At 42.2% G+C, this 15,165-nt stretch overlaps 1 protein-coding gene and 1 long non-coding RNA gene across 4 annotated transcripts in view; one reads left to right on the forward strand and one right to left on the reverse strand.

Annotated features, from left to right (window-relative positions):
- PRKCD (protein kinase C delta) overlaps positions 1–14,458 on the forward strand; it is a 45,871-nt gene extending 31,413 nt beyond the window's left edge. For 2 of the 3 annotated variants that reach the window (XM_069865852.1, XM_069865854.1), the window contains 14 exons: positions 2,987–3,143; positions 3,834–3,865; positions 4,529–4,614; positions 4,932–5,061; positions 5,689–5,789; positions 6,171–6,267; positions 7,648–7,781; positions 8,440–8,613; positions 9,180–9,271; positions 10,682–10,744; positions 11,992–12,130; positions 12,621–12,809; positions 13,039–13,167; positions 13,960–14,458. In XM_069865852.1, the coding sequence (XP_069721953.1) occupies positions 2,987–3,143; positions 3,834–3,865; positions 4,529–4,614; positions 4,932–5,061; positions 5,689–5,789; positions 6,171–6,267; positions 7,648–7,781; positions 8,440–8,613; positions 9,180–9,271; positions 10,682–10,744; positions 11,992–12,130; positions 12,621–12,809; positions 13,039–13,167; positions 13,960–14,118 (1,682 nt within the window). In that variant the 3' untranslated portion in view covers positions 14,119–14,458. The remainder of the gene's footprint in view (positions 1–2,986; positions 3,144–3,833; positions 3,866–4,528; positions 4,615–4,931; positions 5,062–5,688; positions 5,790–6,170; positions 6,268–7,647; positions 7,782–8,439; positions 8,614–9,179; positions 9,272–10,681; positions 10,745–11,991; positions 12,131–12,620; positions 12,810–13,038; positions 13,168–13,959) is intronic. The other variant, XM_069865853.1, reaches the window with a different exon arrangement.
- Positions 10,090–12,667, reverse strand: LOC138725209 (uncharacterized). The gene is made up of 2 exons (XR_011338196.1): positions 12,577–12,667; positions 10,090–10,390 (listed from the first exon to the last, which is right to left on the reverse strand). It is a non-coding gene; the product is annotated as an uncharacterized lncRNA (long non-coding RNA).
- Positions 14,459–15,165: the final 707 nt, after the last annotated feature.

A 15,165-nucleotide genomic window follows, 5' to 3' on the forward strand; every position in this document is an offset into this window, starting at 1 on the left:
AGGGGGAAGCCAAGGCTTTCACTTCGTGTTTCCTTCTCCTCCTCCATCTCCACCCTGCATCCATAAGGTTGTTGGGCAAGTTACTTCCTTGCAATTGTTAATTCATCTTTGAAATAAAGCCTTTGTTCCCCAGCTAGGTCCAAGGTTGGTTGAACTTCCTAAAGCTTTTCTGGAGCAATAGATGTTCATTTCCACACTAAAGATAACTTGTTAAACATGCCCACAGTAAACCAGAATGAACTCCACTGTCATTTCAGAGCCATCCCATCATCAGGTGCTCTTCACTTACAGCTGCTGTCCAGACCTCTCAGCTGCTTCTGACGCACACAAATATTTTTCAGCTGTACTTTAATACATTGATTGGGTTTGGTAAAGGTATCTAAGAAGGCAGCTTGCTCTGAAGGCAGTGTGCTCTTGCAGGCAGATTCAGCAGTTTTGCTGTGCTCAAGGATTCCTCACAGATAAAATATATTTAAGGAAAGTAGGGTTTTTCTTTCTTTTCCTTTCTTTCTTTGTACCAACTGGTTAGTTTACTAATTACTCTCTCAAAAAATAGATGCCAGCCTCACATATTTCTATTACATTTTATATCAGTGTTACAGACAGAAGAAACACCACAATTTCGCATATCCTCTTGGAGTTATGTCATAGAGACTTTTGCATAGAGGATCAGCAATACTGAATTCTCTTCATGCTGAAATACATGGAGCAAACCGTGTCCTGTTCACCTGGTGAATCTTGTTAGTTCCTCACTTGGTTTGCTTGTGTTACAGACTGGAGCGAGGCTTTTGTCCCTTAACCTGCTCCATCACATTTTATCTCCTCAGAATACGTGCTGTAAAGCAACATGCTTTTCTCTGTTTTGTTTTTGTTACTGATTGAATCACCCGTATGAAGACATCCTTTTCATGCAGCAAACAATATGAAATATTACTGACTCTCAACAATGTTGTTTTCCTTGCACACACACTTCAGCGTGTGGTTTCCCTGAAGCGTTTGAGGAACAGTGGGTGAGGTCCGTGTATTTGCTCAGCAGGATTAAACAAAGAGAAAGCATTATACTATTTGCAGACAAGCTGGAGCGCGGCACCGATGGGAGTTTTTGTTGGGTGAATTCAGCAGCCTGTTCCAACAGCAGAAATAACTCCTGTTCCTGGAGGGGAAGAAGTATCTTGGTGGTGAACACAGTGCCAGGGCATCACAGTGCACATTGTGAGCTCTCGTCAGAGGGAGGCAGGGTAGGTTTTCCTCCGAACCAGATGACCAGTTTCTCAGAAAAGTGCATTAATACCTACTGGCAAAGCCCAAGGACCTGTTTTGATCCTTCTTTTCACTAATATGCTTATTCTTCCCTTAATCTCTGAGCTGATGTTGTCCTTTCTTTTCTAAGACAGTACATGCTGCTGTTGGCTGTGACTGTGATTGTTCAGGACACTCAAACTGTATCAAATGACAGGTTGTGTTCCAGGTCCAGTGGTCTCTGGGAACAGTAGTTAATAAAATGACAAAAATGCGAGCGCAGCTAGTGGGAACAACAGGACTCCTGAGTAACTTTGCAGTAAGTCAGTCATTGTGGTGAATGTGACTTGGCAAAGGAAACAAATCTCTTCCTATCAGTAAAAAAAGCAAAGCTCCCACGGATATTGATAAAAAGGCAACAAAGCAATGGAACAAATAAAACCCTATTGTATTGACAATGGGAAAAATGCTTTTCTGGCTTTTTCCTTGCTCTGCTACTTGTGGGAGCTCCTGCTCTGCAGACGGCCAGCTCCTGTTACCCTGAACGTTGCAGCACTTAGAGCCTGTGAACCGTGTCCACACTTCTTCCTTCCACAAGCTGCTGGCCGGAGCTGATGTGGTCAGCAGTTGATCAGCTCCCTGCTGCTGACTCAAGCCTTTTGTCTTTTCCTTCTGGATGGGCTTGTCCCTCAGCAGCTCCTGTCTGTTGATGAGATGCATGTCCTAGGGTTAGATCACCACCTACCTGATCTCTCTTGACACCCCTTCATGGGGTTGCCTCTGTTACAAACTCCTCCTATTATTTACTGAGTGTGTAAGTAAACTGTGTAGTCTGACTTGTGGCTGAAAGTTTGTAACACGAGAGGCTCATTTTGCAAGAGAAAATGAGAAGTTTTCTTGGAAAAGAGTGGAAATAACTATGACCTATAATGAAGGACCCGTGTGAGCCAGCTGGACTCAGAGCCTGAGGGTTTTTTTTGTTGTTTTATTTCTTGGCTAGTTCCTTATCTAATGATTATGTATGTAGTGTTAGATGCTCCAGTATATAGCAAGGATATGGCATTGGATAGTACTAAATACAGTAACCTCATGGGGGCAAGGAGGGGAGACGAATGAGACTGGGGCGTGTTGACAGACACAGCACCAAGATTTGTTACAACAGAGTGTAATGGAAATGTCTAATTGAAAATCTCATTTGCCCTTGCTGCTTAATGATCCTGGAGGCTGGAAGAAACGCAATGGCATGGTCTGGTGGTGACTCAAGAGGTCCCACAGCACTTCACTTGCATTTCTGTTGCAGTCCCATTTGAGAAGGTATGCGGAGCAGCAGCATGAAAGAGATTCTGCTGAAGGATAAGACCCTCCTGCATCCAGTAACACATTTATTCCTCTTACACATAAATCACATAATATGTAGGAGCTTGTGTTTTTTCAAGAAACAGCTGTAGCTGACATTTCTCTGGCAAGAGTGTCCTCCATTCCTGCTTCTTCCTTTCAGCTCGTTTGCTGCAGCCGCTTCTGAATGAGCGGGGGAAGGAAGTGCTTGCAAACAAGGACGTAGAGGTGGCTTATGAAGCAGTGTTCCTTGTCTTCCACCCTTGTTGGACTGAAAGTCTGCAAAATGCAAGTGTAAAATAGATCAAAACACAAGTTGAAACAGAAGAACAGACTGAATGTTTTGGAGAAGCAAATACTAATCTTTGTAATACCTTAAAGTATTAATTGTGTCATCTTGTCTCACTTTTAGATTGCAAACAGTCAATGAGGGAAGGAGAGGGGACAGTAACTATGAACAGGAGAGGAGCTATCAAGCAAGCCAAAATCCACTACATCAAAAATCATGAATTTATTGCTACCTTCTTTGGACAACCTACGTTTTGCTCTGTCTGCAAGGACTTCGTATGGTAAGAAGGAAACATTACGCTTCCTCCATCCACACAAGCTAAATAATTTCAGAATTCACTTCCGGCATATTGAGAGAAAACATGGCATGTAAATTCATGTGCTGTGAAATGGAAATAAAACATTTCCTTAGAGCACTGTTATGCCCAAGAACTCCAGTTGGCTCTTTCACATGAAAAAATAAGACTTGAACATTTTTGCCACTGAAATAACAAGCAAAAGTTCCATTGGCACCAAGTGAGATCCAGGCTGTGATCCACTGCAGCTCTTCACCAGAGAGAGAGGTGGGTGGGTCTGAGAAAATAACGCTCAGGCTTTGAGATGTGAAGTGGCTGATAGAAGAGCAGAGTAAGGACCCGATGAGAGCAAGAAGATAGATCCCTTTTGTATTAAAGCTGTTTTCGTAGTAAGTGAGGTCAGGAGGGTTTTCCATGTGACTGAAACCTTGTCTTTTTTGAGTTTCCCTCCTAAAATGCTGGTCAATCAAAACACAGCGCCTTATCTTCTAAACCTTGCCTTCCTAAGAGAGGATTCCAGATAGAAGAAATTAGACCTGGTTTTTAATCGGAACAAATACTCCTATAGGCAAAGGATTGATTGGTTGACATGTTAAAAATAAAAAAAAAAAACCTACTATTTATCCCTGCAAATATACATTTTTATGATTTCCTTCTTTATCATTTGTTTTTCAGGGGACTCAACAAGCAGGGATACAAATGTAGGCGTAAGTTAACTTTTCTTTTTTTCCTTCCACTGCTTTCCACGTTAAGCTGTAGATTTAATAGTAACTGTTGAAACATCTTCTGAAAGTGTGCATGGCACAGTGTGTCATCACTGTAGGTAGCAGTAGATATTAAATATCAGTTTGCATGATAACCGAAGGCTGTCCAATTGTGATTCCTAGCTGAGGTTTTAGTATCGAGATTGAGACTTAGCCAGTCATCTCCTAAGTGTGTAATGCAATTGAAAAGTTGCACTTATTTCTGAGAGAAGTGTTTAGAAAGCCTTTTCTAAAATGAATTAGTTGTTGATGGGTTTCACAGCTGAATTGAAAAGCACTTTGGACTTAGCATAGACCTCTGTGCATTACTCGAAACAGCAGGGGAGATATCAAAGGGTAAAACTCAAAAGCATAATGTTGTCCTTCTGTTATCAAATGCTGGTGGCGTTTCCTAATGGAGGCAGATTTAGAAATAGAGGTTGTGTAGAAAGAAAATGAGGGGAAGCTGCTTTAAAAAGTTCACCTTGATAGATAAGAAAGGGATTGGTGTATACAATATGCTGGAAAGGCGTGTGTTTTTTCTCATTTTGCTATGAAATACAAACACTTCATCCCATGTATTCATTATCTGAAGGAATCCTTTTTTTTCTTGTGCATGTCTTGAAGAATGCAACGCTGCTATTCATAAGAAGTGTATTGATAAAATCATTGGGAGGTGTACTGGTACCGCAGCCAACAGCAGGGACACAATGGTAAGAGCTGGAACAGTGTATTTATAGAGCGTAATTATGTAATTAAACACTCCCATACTACCAAAATCTTGTATAGAATCAGCCAGGCCTGTTTGGGAGGTGCTGGGCTGTACAACCCAAGTTACTGTCTTCTCTTGAAGATCGTATGCAATATGTGGTGGGTGAAACTTTAAAAGAAGAAAAATAGTTTAAAGCCCTGCAAGGGGGTGGGTTGGCTTTGATGGGCGGGTTCTTTCCCTGTTGGGTGAGGGGTGTTGAGACTGGGGCATTCAAGATTAAATTACTGGGCTTTCCCTCACCCCTCTCCCTGCCCTCAGTTTCAGAAGGAACGCTTCAACATTGACATGCCTCATCGCTTCAAAGTTTACAACTACATGAGCCCTACCTTCTGTGACCACTGCGGCAGCCTGCTCTGGGGGCTGGTCAAGCAAGGACTCAAGTGTGAAGGTACCGAGGAGGAGGAGGGAGGGCAGCTGGGGCTGCTCTGTGCTTTTCCAGTGTAGTCTGTCCCCCTCTGCGCCCCACTAGAGATCAGCTATTGCTATGCACTGTGCATTTGCCTACGTGTGCTGCGTAGAAGGGGATTGATCTTATCCATGTGTGCTTGAAAAAGCTTTTGTACTAGACAGATAGGCACTTGGCTTGTATGACAGTTCAGCCAAGGTGAGCGTCTAATGTGGTCAGAAAACATGCTGCAGGGGGGTGATCTTGAGGGTAATCAAAACTACTACTTTGGGAATAGCTGAAGTCTGATGAGTCTGAGTCAAGGTAGAGCCTAAAATGTACTGAAAATGTTTACTGTAAATACCATTTGTATAATTCTTCCACAAAAGGCAAGAGGATCTTGGTTGTAACAGAATTTGAGAATAAAGTAACAATGAGGGGTTTTCCTTTTGAAGAATTTTGTAGCCTTCATTGAGTTAAAGATTGAAATGGCAATTTTATTAAGAGTGATAGATCCACATCTGGCCTGGTCTTGTTACGAGGCTTCTGAACTGCACTGAGAAGCAGCCCTTTTTGTTGTAATGTCAGACAGTTTTTTCCTGATGTAACCATCCTTTCATTTCTCTTCAGAATGTGGGATGAACGTACATCATAAATGCCAGAAGAAGGTGGCAAACTTATGTGGAATAAACCAGAAGTTGCTAGCTGAAGCTTTAAATCAAGTTAGCCAGGTACGCTTTATTGCCTTTCAACAGGTAATTAGCTGTTTTCAGAGCATTTGGGTTATTTTCCTTCTTCCCACTGTGGATTCCAACCATTATATCTTTAATAATTTTGCACTGATCAATGCAAAATCCCCAGACTGTTGAGGGATTTCAGTGACTTTCTTCTGGTGAAGGAAGTAAAACACCTGGCTTATCTGAAGCTGTAAAGAATGTGGCTAAGTAGTCTGCGAACCAGACTTCTTGAGAAAAAATGTGTTCTAGCAGTTAATAACAAATAAGAAGAGCTCATACTGCTATTGTGTTACATTTAACAGCTACTGCCGTATGTATTTCTAAAGTAATAGTAAGTAATAGTGTGAATTTAATTACAAGTGTTCCCCTCCTCAGAAATCTACACGAAGGTCTGATTCTGGATCTCTAGAAAATGTTGGTGTTTATCAAGATTTTGATAAGAAATCTAGAGCTCCAGGAGGAGATTCAACAGGTGAGGAAATCTACAGTGTTTTAATTTAGCCATTTACCTGCCAGACTACACAAACTAACCATTTAGGAAGTTATTCATTCTTGCATTATGTTGTACTTTTTAACAGTGCTTATTAAGAACAAAAATTATATATGCTTGTATTTCTTTTTACCTTCTCTCGGCCACACAATATGCTTACATAACTTTGACAACTACCTCTAGTTTTCAGTCCATGCCCACCTTTCTGCAGCGCAGTTCCCAGTGACAGAACTGGAAGATGCATCATTTACCAGACACACACACAAAACACACTTTCTTCTCTCCTGTAACTGAAATATCATGTGTGTTGCTAGCTTGATTTGTTCACAAACCAGTGGAAACCAGTGCTACTTGTGTTAGGGTGCAGGTAGCCAAAATACTACTGGAACAGCTGGAATAGTTTTAGTAGTGGCTGGAATCCTGTCTTGACAGATTGAGAATAAGTTTCAGTATTTTTTTGCAATTGCTAAGGAGTTTTAGCATTGTAACAGCCTTATATTTATAAGGCTTATAATTTACGCAAAAATAAATGCAACAGAAGTAACTTTGTACCAGATGGAAATCACCAGGCTCAGTGAGAGATAATGGATCGTTTTGGTGTGGTACAGGATTTTATACGTTCATCTCTACGTTAAGTTAATTCTGTTGAAATGCCCAGTAAGAAAATTGCTTTTATATTATTTATCGTACTTGTTCTGCTTCACTAGAACAGAGAAAAACAGCTCTTGCAAAGTTGACTTGGTTTAATACTGAGTCAGGGTGTAGCCACTCTGACTCTTCCCTGGGTTATTGCAGATGCTGGGCAGCTTGCAGGGCATACAGAGCATCATCAGATTATCAGCAGCATCTTGTTGGTGACCCAGCAGAGGTCAAAACAAAGTACAGTTATTAACTGTAGGGTATAATCAGGATTAACCTGTATGATAAAGCTTTTTAGCCAGCATCAGGCATAAATCAGATCATTTAATGGCCTCTCTGCTTAGGCTGAGGGACCGTCCTGTTCTGCTAACATAAATAATTTGTTCACAAGCAATATCTGTAAAGTATCTCTTTCTCCAAATTATGCTCTGTATCTTAGTGATGGGAGGAAAGTAGGGCCTTTGGTTTTTATCATGTCTAAGTATTGTTTAAACCCAACATCAGAAACAGTCAGAGATGCAGTTCAAATCCAACACTATCAAATATGCTTGAGTAGTTCAAACTTCGTTCTAAACTGCAGGAGTTGACCCTTGCGTTTAGATTTGCCAGTATTCCAGCAGCAGATGCACTGAAATAGCATGTCAGTGCTTAGTTCTTAGTGAGGCATCTGAGTCATGCAGTATTTATGTGTATGTTGATCATTAAACTCCCTGTTTCACTTAGCAGATAGCAGCGAGTACGATAAACTCTGGGAGGGAATCACAGCCAAGTCAGCGTCACGAATTGTAAGCAGGAGAAAATTCAACATAGACAGCTTTGTCTTCCATAAAGTACTAGGGAAAGGAAGTTTTGGAAAGGTATGTAAAGAACTTATGGAGCTTGAAGTGACTGCCTTGCTTGATCTCTGTGATGTGGTGGGTTATTTCCATTAATCAGAAAGGTTTTACTGTCACAGCCACTTGGGTAGATAATCTTTCAACAGAATTGGACGTAACCATCTTTGTCAAAGATAACAGAAATTCATTGCCTGAATCTTGTCTAAACTCAAAAGCAATTCATAATGCACGACAGTTTTATTTAGTATCAAGGCAGAGGATTTTCCCTTTATGCACCACAGTCCAAAAGGCTGTTTTGTGTTCATACGCTGTATAGAACCAGCCTCAATGCTCCAGTGCAGTGGCAGGGAGAGGAGCCTGACCACAGATTCCGATCACTGTTGTCCGTGAACTGGAGCTCTAATGAAGCCACAGGCTTTAAACATTTTCTGTTTATACACTCACAAGACACAAAACCTAATCTGGATGGAAGCTGCTGTGCCTGTGTTATGTGGTCCTTGAGCCCCATCTCATCTCCATGCCCAGCAACTTCACCTTCCCAAATCTCACTCATTTTCCTCATTTAAGTGCTTCTAATTGTCATTGCACCTGCAATAAACACCTTTGACTTTCCCTAACCGAAACCATGAGAAACAGCCTTTCCTACATGTGCTGTAATCTCATCTTTTATTTGCTGTAGGTTCTGCTCGCTGAGCTGAAAGGGAAGAATGAATTCTTTGCTATCAAAGCTCTGAAGAAAGACGTGGTGCTCATTGATGATGATGTGGAATGCACCATGGTGGAAAAGCGGGTCCTGGCGCTTGCATGGGAAAATCCATTTCTCACACATCTTTACTGCACATTTCAGACAAAGGTAAGAAAAAACCCAGTAGCGACAGCAACCCAATAGATTGAGCCTCTTAATGGATGCTGCTACCAGCAAGCAAGTGAAAGTAACCAAGTGATGAAGAATTAAATTTCTTTTTTTGTGCTCTATGCAATAGTTCACAGGCCTTGTGGAAAGTAAATACTAGTGTGACCCCCCCCACATACATTGATGAGAACAGAATGAGATCAGAAAAACATCTATGCAGGCTGGAATAAGAGGCAGTTTAATTTAAATCCTTGATCTGAGCTTTGCCCTCAGTGAAAAGCGAGATCACTGTCACAGGTAGAGGTCAGTAAATCTGTTTAAATGTATTTTTTTTATTATTATGTCTAAAAAACCAACAAAATACAAGATCGCTCTTTAGCTTTATAATACAAGACCAGGCTACACGAATCTGTAGGAGCCTTGTACACATTTAGGGGTGAATGAAATAGAGCAATATTTCAAGAGAAAAGTGGCAGCTTGGTCCCCAGTAGGCATATCACCATTTCTTATGTGGATGCAGCAGCATCAGTAACTTTTCCCCTGTCTGGTTATTTGCAAACAAACAGGATCATCTGTTCTTTGTTATGGAATTCCTGAATGGGGGAGACCTCATGTTCCACATACAAGACAAGGGGCGTTTTGATCTCTACAGAGCAACGTAAGTCCACAACCCTTCATTCCCTGTCTCCAGGAATGATTTTAGTCCTTGTGATTTTACTGCTTCTAGTTCTGCACCACTTACCTGCAGTCAAGTTTCTGTGGCCGATGATAGAAAAGGTGTTTCTAGGCACTGGTTTAAGACAGGCTCACTTAATGATAGGTGGAGTTAGGTTTTCTTGATCTAGGTAGTAATATGATGTTTTGCTCTACGGGATGCTTGTACCCAGAGACAGTAAGTAAACTGCACTGTGAACCAGCAAGGAAAAGCAAAAGGCACGGCTTCAGTGTTCTTTGGGACAGTTTTTTGATGGAAAAATTGGAAAACAGTATGGGGGGACACCAACAATTATATTATTTACTAGTATTGCTAAGTTGACCTGAGACTACAGAGGGATAACCTGCACGTTCCACAAGATAGTAATAAAATGGGTAAGCACGTCGTTTAGCGAGTGCTGATGTGTCAGTTACTTGTGGCTTAAAGCTCACTGGAGTTGAAGACTTAAAAGATGCAAAAATATTGTTTTATTGTTACTTTACCTATCAGATTTTTTTAGTTTTAAGACAGTTTCTACCTCTCTCGCCCAAAAGCGTGAGGGCATTACTTTTATCATTGAATGGGTGCATGTAAGATCATAAAACTAACGGTGCAGGGTAGTTGAGCCTACCCGTAAGCCAGACTGGAAAATGAGCTCAGTGCAGTGGGCAGTAACAAAGGAACACGGACTGCATGGGATCAGAGCAAGGCATCGCGTGTGAATAGTGGCTGGGGAGCAGCTAGCACCTGCACCTGTTCCTGAATGAAGTTTTGGGTCAGTATTCATTCCGCTATCCACAAGTGGAAAGAGATTTTTATTTGTTTGATTTAAAGAATAAAAAAAGAGGCTTTCAATACACTTTGGGAGTAAGGGGGAAGCATCCTTTTAGTGTCTTCCTTCATATCCTTTGGATTATCACCACCTTTTGAGGAGGATGCCCCCAAAGCGATGCTCCTTCTCAGCCTGCTGTCGAGGGAGATAAGTGAGCTCTTTCCACTTGAGCCATTAGTGCCCAGTCACTCTTCAGCCGTCCTGCAGAGATGGAGCTCCCAGGGGCTGCCTTTCAAAAGGTGTGTGTATCACTGAAAATATACAGAGACTATTAAAGAGTAGAAAATTGTTCCCTAATGGAAGCAGAGTGAAGCATTAAAGCAAGTTGCCATTGTGTCCCCTCTACTGTTTGGCATTAGATGCTACAGGTGTGTGGCGAAGGCATTAACTTGCAGATTACAGCATTCAGCTCTACAAAGACAGGTATTTGGTATTTAAAGAAATGTACAGTACTTCTCACCCCATGAAGAGACACATAGGGCTGGCTGCTTTGGCTGTTTTAACTGAGCAAGACTGATGAAAAGATGTTTTGGTCTTTTCAGGTTTTATGGAGCTGAAATTCTATGTGGGCTGCAGTTTCTCCACAGCAAAGGCATTATTTATAGGTGAGTACCAGCTTGCTCCAGTGCGGGCCCAGTGAGGTTTTTTGGCACTTCACACATCACTGGATTTCTGATTGATGGAGCAAGTACAAGCTGCCTGTCAGAGATCTGCTGTTATTCCAAGGGCATTAACATGCCTGAGATGAATCTGTGTCTTTTCCTTGGCAACCAGGATGACAGGACGTTATTTATCTTACACAAAAGCGGTTTTGTTTTAGTTATTTTTAGACACTGCCTTCAAGTCTGTTTAGTTTGGAGGCAAGGGAGAAGGTCCTTGAGGCCATCAACTCCTACTGGCCTTGTGAAAGCCACCACGGTGAAAGTTCTCTGCTTTTGCCTTCCATATGAAACCACTGCAGGAATCCTGCTTGGTGAAGAAAGGATTCTTAAAAACCTATCTGCCTCTTGGAGAGGACACGTTATTAGATCACAGATGCATGGTTTGAGCTGCAACTCGCTCCCTGAGCAGTGTTGGTAGCAGATAACAGGAGCTGGAGTCACCAAGGAGAAGAGGGGGCCCTGTTCTCACATAGACTTGAATACAGTAGATAATTTTTTTCTTGGTGAGCAGAAGGGCTCTTCAGTTTCTCTTCAGCCTGCCCTCCTTGGTATGTGCTTTTGCAGCCAGATGGACAAAAAGACCGCATCGCAGTCCAAGGGAGGGAATGTAGCTTTTGGAAACTGCTGTTAAAAGGCTTTTACTTGATTGAATGGTGTTATTCTGAACAAAGACATGAATAGGACACTTCACAAACCGCGGCCACGACACTTGAACTCCCTCACGCTGTAACTAGAAACAAGTCACACGTCGTATTAAAAGTTGGGCAGGCTTCAAACATTCCTGCTCCTGCCAAAGGCTGCAAGGAGCCAACAGTCCCCTCCTGAGCTACGGAGCTGGTGTAGCACTGTCAGCTGGCAGAGCATTAACTCGTGCATCCTTCCAGAAGCAACAGCAGCACTGGGTGTGTGTTTGGATCTGAACACAAGTGTTGAGGGTTCCAAGGTCACACTATCTCCACACCTCAGGCTCTTATTTACTGTCAAAAGAGAGAATTCTTCCCTTCTCCCTACTGCCTTCAAAGTACAGAAGTGCTATTTTGTCTATGTTGTCTTGATGGATGATTATTTTCTTGAAAAGCCTCGTTGTAGGATGTAGGGTGAGTGTTTATCAGTGAAGAAACTGCATGCACCCGAATACAAAAATGACTCGTTTCTCCTTAACACATAACTTTTCTTAAATACTTTTACAGAGACCTAAAACTGGACAATGTGATGCTTGATAAAGAAGGCCACATCAAAATAGCTGATTTTGGCATGTGCAAAGAAAACGTTGTTGGAGAGAACAAGGCAAGCACCTTCTGTGGGACCCCAGACTACATTGCTCCTGAGGTCAGTACGTCACTGCCGTGTTCCGCAGGGAGGGGTTTAATACACTGGCTGTTGCCATTAATCATCCCTTTGTAGCATCTGCAAAGCAGTCCAGAGAAGGCAGTGTGCTTTAAAGCTATAAATGATGTCAAACTCTGGCAATAATCTACTTTTCATTGCTACTTGCTTCTCCCTTCATTTTGTAAAGAATCTAGAGAAGATATTTTCCAAGTAGATGGCTGTTTAAAGTTAACAGAGAACACTTCTGCGTGGCAGCAAAGACCTGTCCACTGAGCTGTCCATGTTTCCACGAAGAGCAGCCAAGGATAAAACTGGAGATGTGCATCAGTGTCAACACTTTGTCAAACAAATAGGGTACTTAAAGAGGGGAGGAAAAAAATCCAGCCATTAGAGATTCTTACTTAAAACATCTTCTCTATTTTTTGGTATATATTGCTGCTGCTTACCAATTACTTGTCTGTCTTCCTCTGCACCGTTTCTGTGGAACAAGATCCTGCAAGGTTTGAGGTACACCTTCTCCGTGGACTGGTGGTCATTTGGGGTCTTGCTCTACGAGATGCTTATTGGACAGTCCCCTTTCCACGGCGATGACGAAGATGAACTGTTTGAGTCAATCCGTGTGGACACCCCTCACTACCCACGCTGGATCACCAAGGAATCTAAAGATATCCTGGAAAAGGTAGAGCTGGTGGCCAGGTCACCGTTCTGCATTTGTCTGGGGAGGGACAAATCTCAGCTTATAAAGGAGTTGTTTATCAGCAAGCAAATTACTTTTACAAAGGAAAGCCAGGTCAGATTAGTTACTAGTGGTCCGATTACTGCTCACAGCTTGTGTTCCTGTAGCAGCCAACCCATGATTCTTCCTCTGCCACCTACCTTGAGGCCTTACTGGGTGTCTTCTCTTGCAGCTCTTTGAGAGGGATCCCACACGACGACTTGGGGTCACCGGGAGTATCAGAGACCATCCTTTCTTCAAAACCATCAACTGGACAGCGCTGGAGAGGAGGGAGGTGGAGCCTCCTTTCAGGCCAAAAGTGGTACGTGGGTTATTCTTCACTAACCTGAGGCTGCTCGCTCGCTAAGAGCCTGCAGGCAGGGTACAGGCAGTACCCACGTGCTCTTCCAAACTCATCCCAGAGTTGCCAGGGGGCCAAAAAGATGCATTCTCTATACCAGAGACCAGTTTTCCTCCACCCTGTTACCTGTGCAGCTAAAAACAATCTGGAGGTAACACAGTCTCTTTAAAATGTTGTTATATCCTCCTCAGAGGAGAGCGCTGTCCTGTTCAAGAACTTCATGTTGCCTGTTCCCAGAGAAATGGGAAGTCTAGAAACATAATGATCCGACAATCAGTAACGATTGGAGATGCAGAGCATAAAACAGCCTTTAGGCACAGGGATTTTTATAACACATACACAAATATTTTCTCCAGCCACAAAGCAGCTGCCCTAGGGCATCGCATTTAGCTCTGACCAAGTACACACCGTAAAATGCTTTCAGGAATTTAAATTAATGGCAATGAGTGTGGGGCTGCAACGTAAGCATGTGCTGTAGTGCTGCTGTCCACAGAGAACCCTGGGGCACCTCTGTTAGGTGCAGTTACCACAATCCAGGTGGTTCTCCAAAGCAACCAGCTCCTGTTTGCCCAGGTAAAGTCTCAGGGTGGTGTTAAAACAGGCAAAAAGGAGATTTTTTTTTTTTTTTTTCCCCTGGAGGAGGAGGGAGGGAGCTCAAGCAAGAACTTCTTGACCTTTTGTACTTATGTAGTTTTGTTCTGGAAGAAGTGACAGGGCTTGTCTCAAACCGTCTCCTCTCTCTGTTCAACACAGAAATCAGCAAGCGACTACAACAACTTTGACCGAGAATTTCTGAGCGAGAAGCCAAAGTTGTCTTACAGTGACAAAAACCTGATCGAGTCCATGGATCAGTCGGCATTTGAGGGATTTTCTTTTACTAACCCTAAATTTGAACAGATCTTAGACAAATGACTCTCTGACCAGAGCTGGACTTGAAAGCAGAGTTAAACGCTCTAACCCTGACGCTCCGGCTGCGCAGTGTCCTGCATTCCAGCGGTGGTGTTGATCCCTCGGAATAATACACAGAGCATGATTGTGTCCAGCTGCTGATTTCGGGGCAGTGGTTTTATGCATGGTTGGGTTTAAGGTATGTGAATCATGTGCGTTATTTTCTCTATTTGGGAAAATGTAAATTGTGTTTGGTACTTGAATGTAGTTATGTTATATATGCATATATATATATATACATATAATGTGCTGTATATTTTGCTCGAGAGAAGACAGTGATGTTTTCTTTTTAAAGTGTTTGAGCCCTTGGTTCTTTTATTTGTCTTCAATTAAAAGAAACTTACATCAAACTTTAAGGGCTTATATTTTTTTTCTAGGAATATGCAATTAAATTGCAGTTGTCTTTTAACTCCACTCTAGTAAAAACCACTAATGTTTAAGCCCCAATCACTTAAAAAATAAAACAGATATTTTGCCTCATTCTTCATTTTGGTTAACTCCTAAAAGCAAAGAATCCCAGCATAACAGTAGCTGTTGGGGTGCCTCTGAAACACACAAAACTACCAACCACACGAAAGATAAATGCACAGTAGAGCTGAAAACAAAGAGGGCTGCTCCTTCCACCTAGTAGAGAAGAAACAAGTGGTTACAGTGAGCAACAAGACACAACATTTAAGTACATATTTCTAAACCACAAAGTGGTAATTAATCTTGTCCTTCAGAATGACAAGCACCCCTGCAAAATTAATGCTGTTGACCTAACCTCTGTGTGCAAAGTTGTACTGGAGCAGCATTTTGCTGTTGGTTTTCAGCTTTCTCAAAACAGCAGCAGCTCTTGGAAGATGACAAGAGCGGCACAACTTTGAACTTGTGGATCAGAGCTCAAAATACCAAGGACCAGGTCCAATTCCCAAAGCCTTACCTCCCCCCGTCACTGCCTGCAAATCCGGGCTTGTATTTATTCAACAGCTTGATGCAACGTCTTCCTCAGTTACTGAGTTTGTTACTTTA

This window comes from Phaenicophaeus curvirostris, chromosome 11 (genome assembly GCF_032191515.1).
Source record: "Phaenicophaeus curvirostris isolate KB17595 chromosome 11, BPBGC_Pcur_1.0, whole genome shotgun sequence".
Lineage (NCBI taxonomy): Eukaryota > Metazoa > Chordata > Aves > Cuculiformes > Cuculidae > Phaenicophaeus > Phaenicophaeus curvirostris.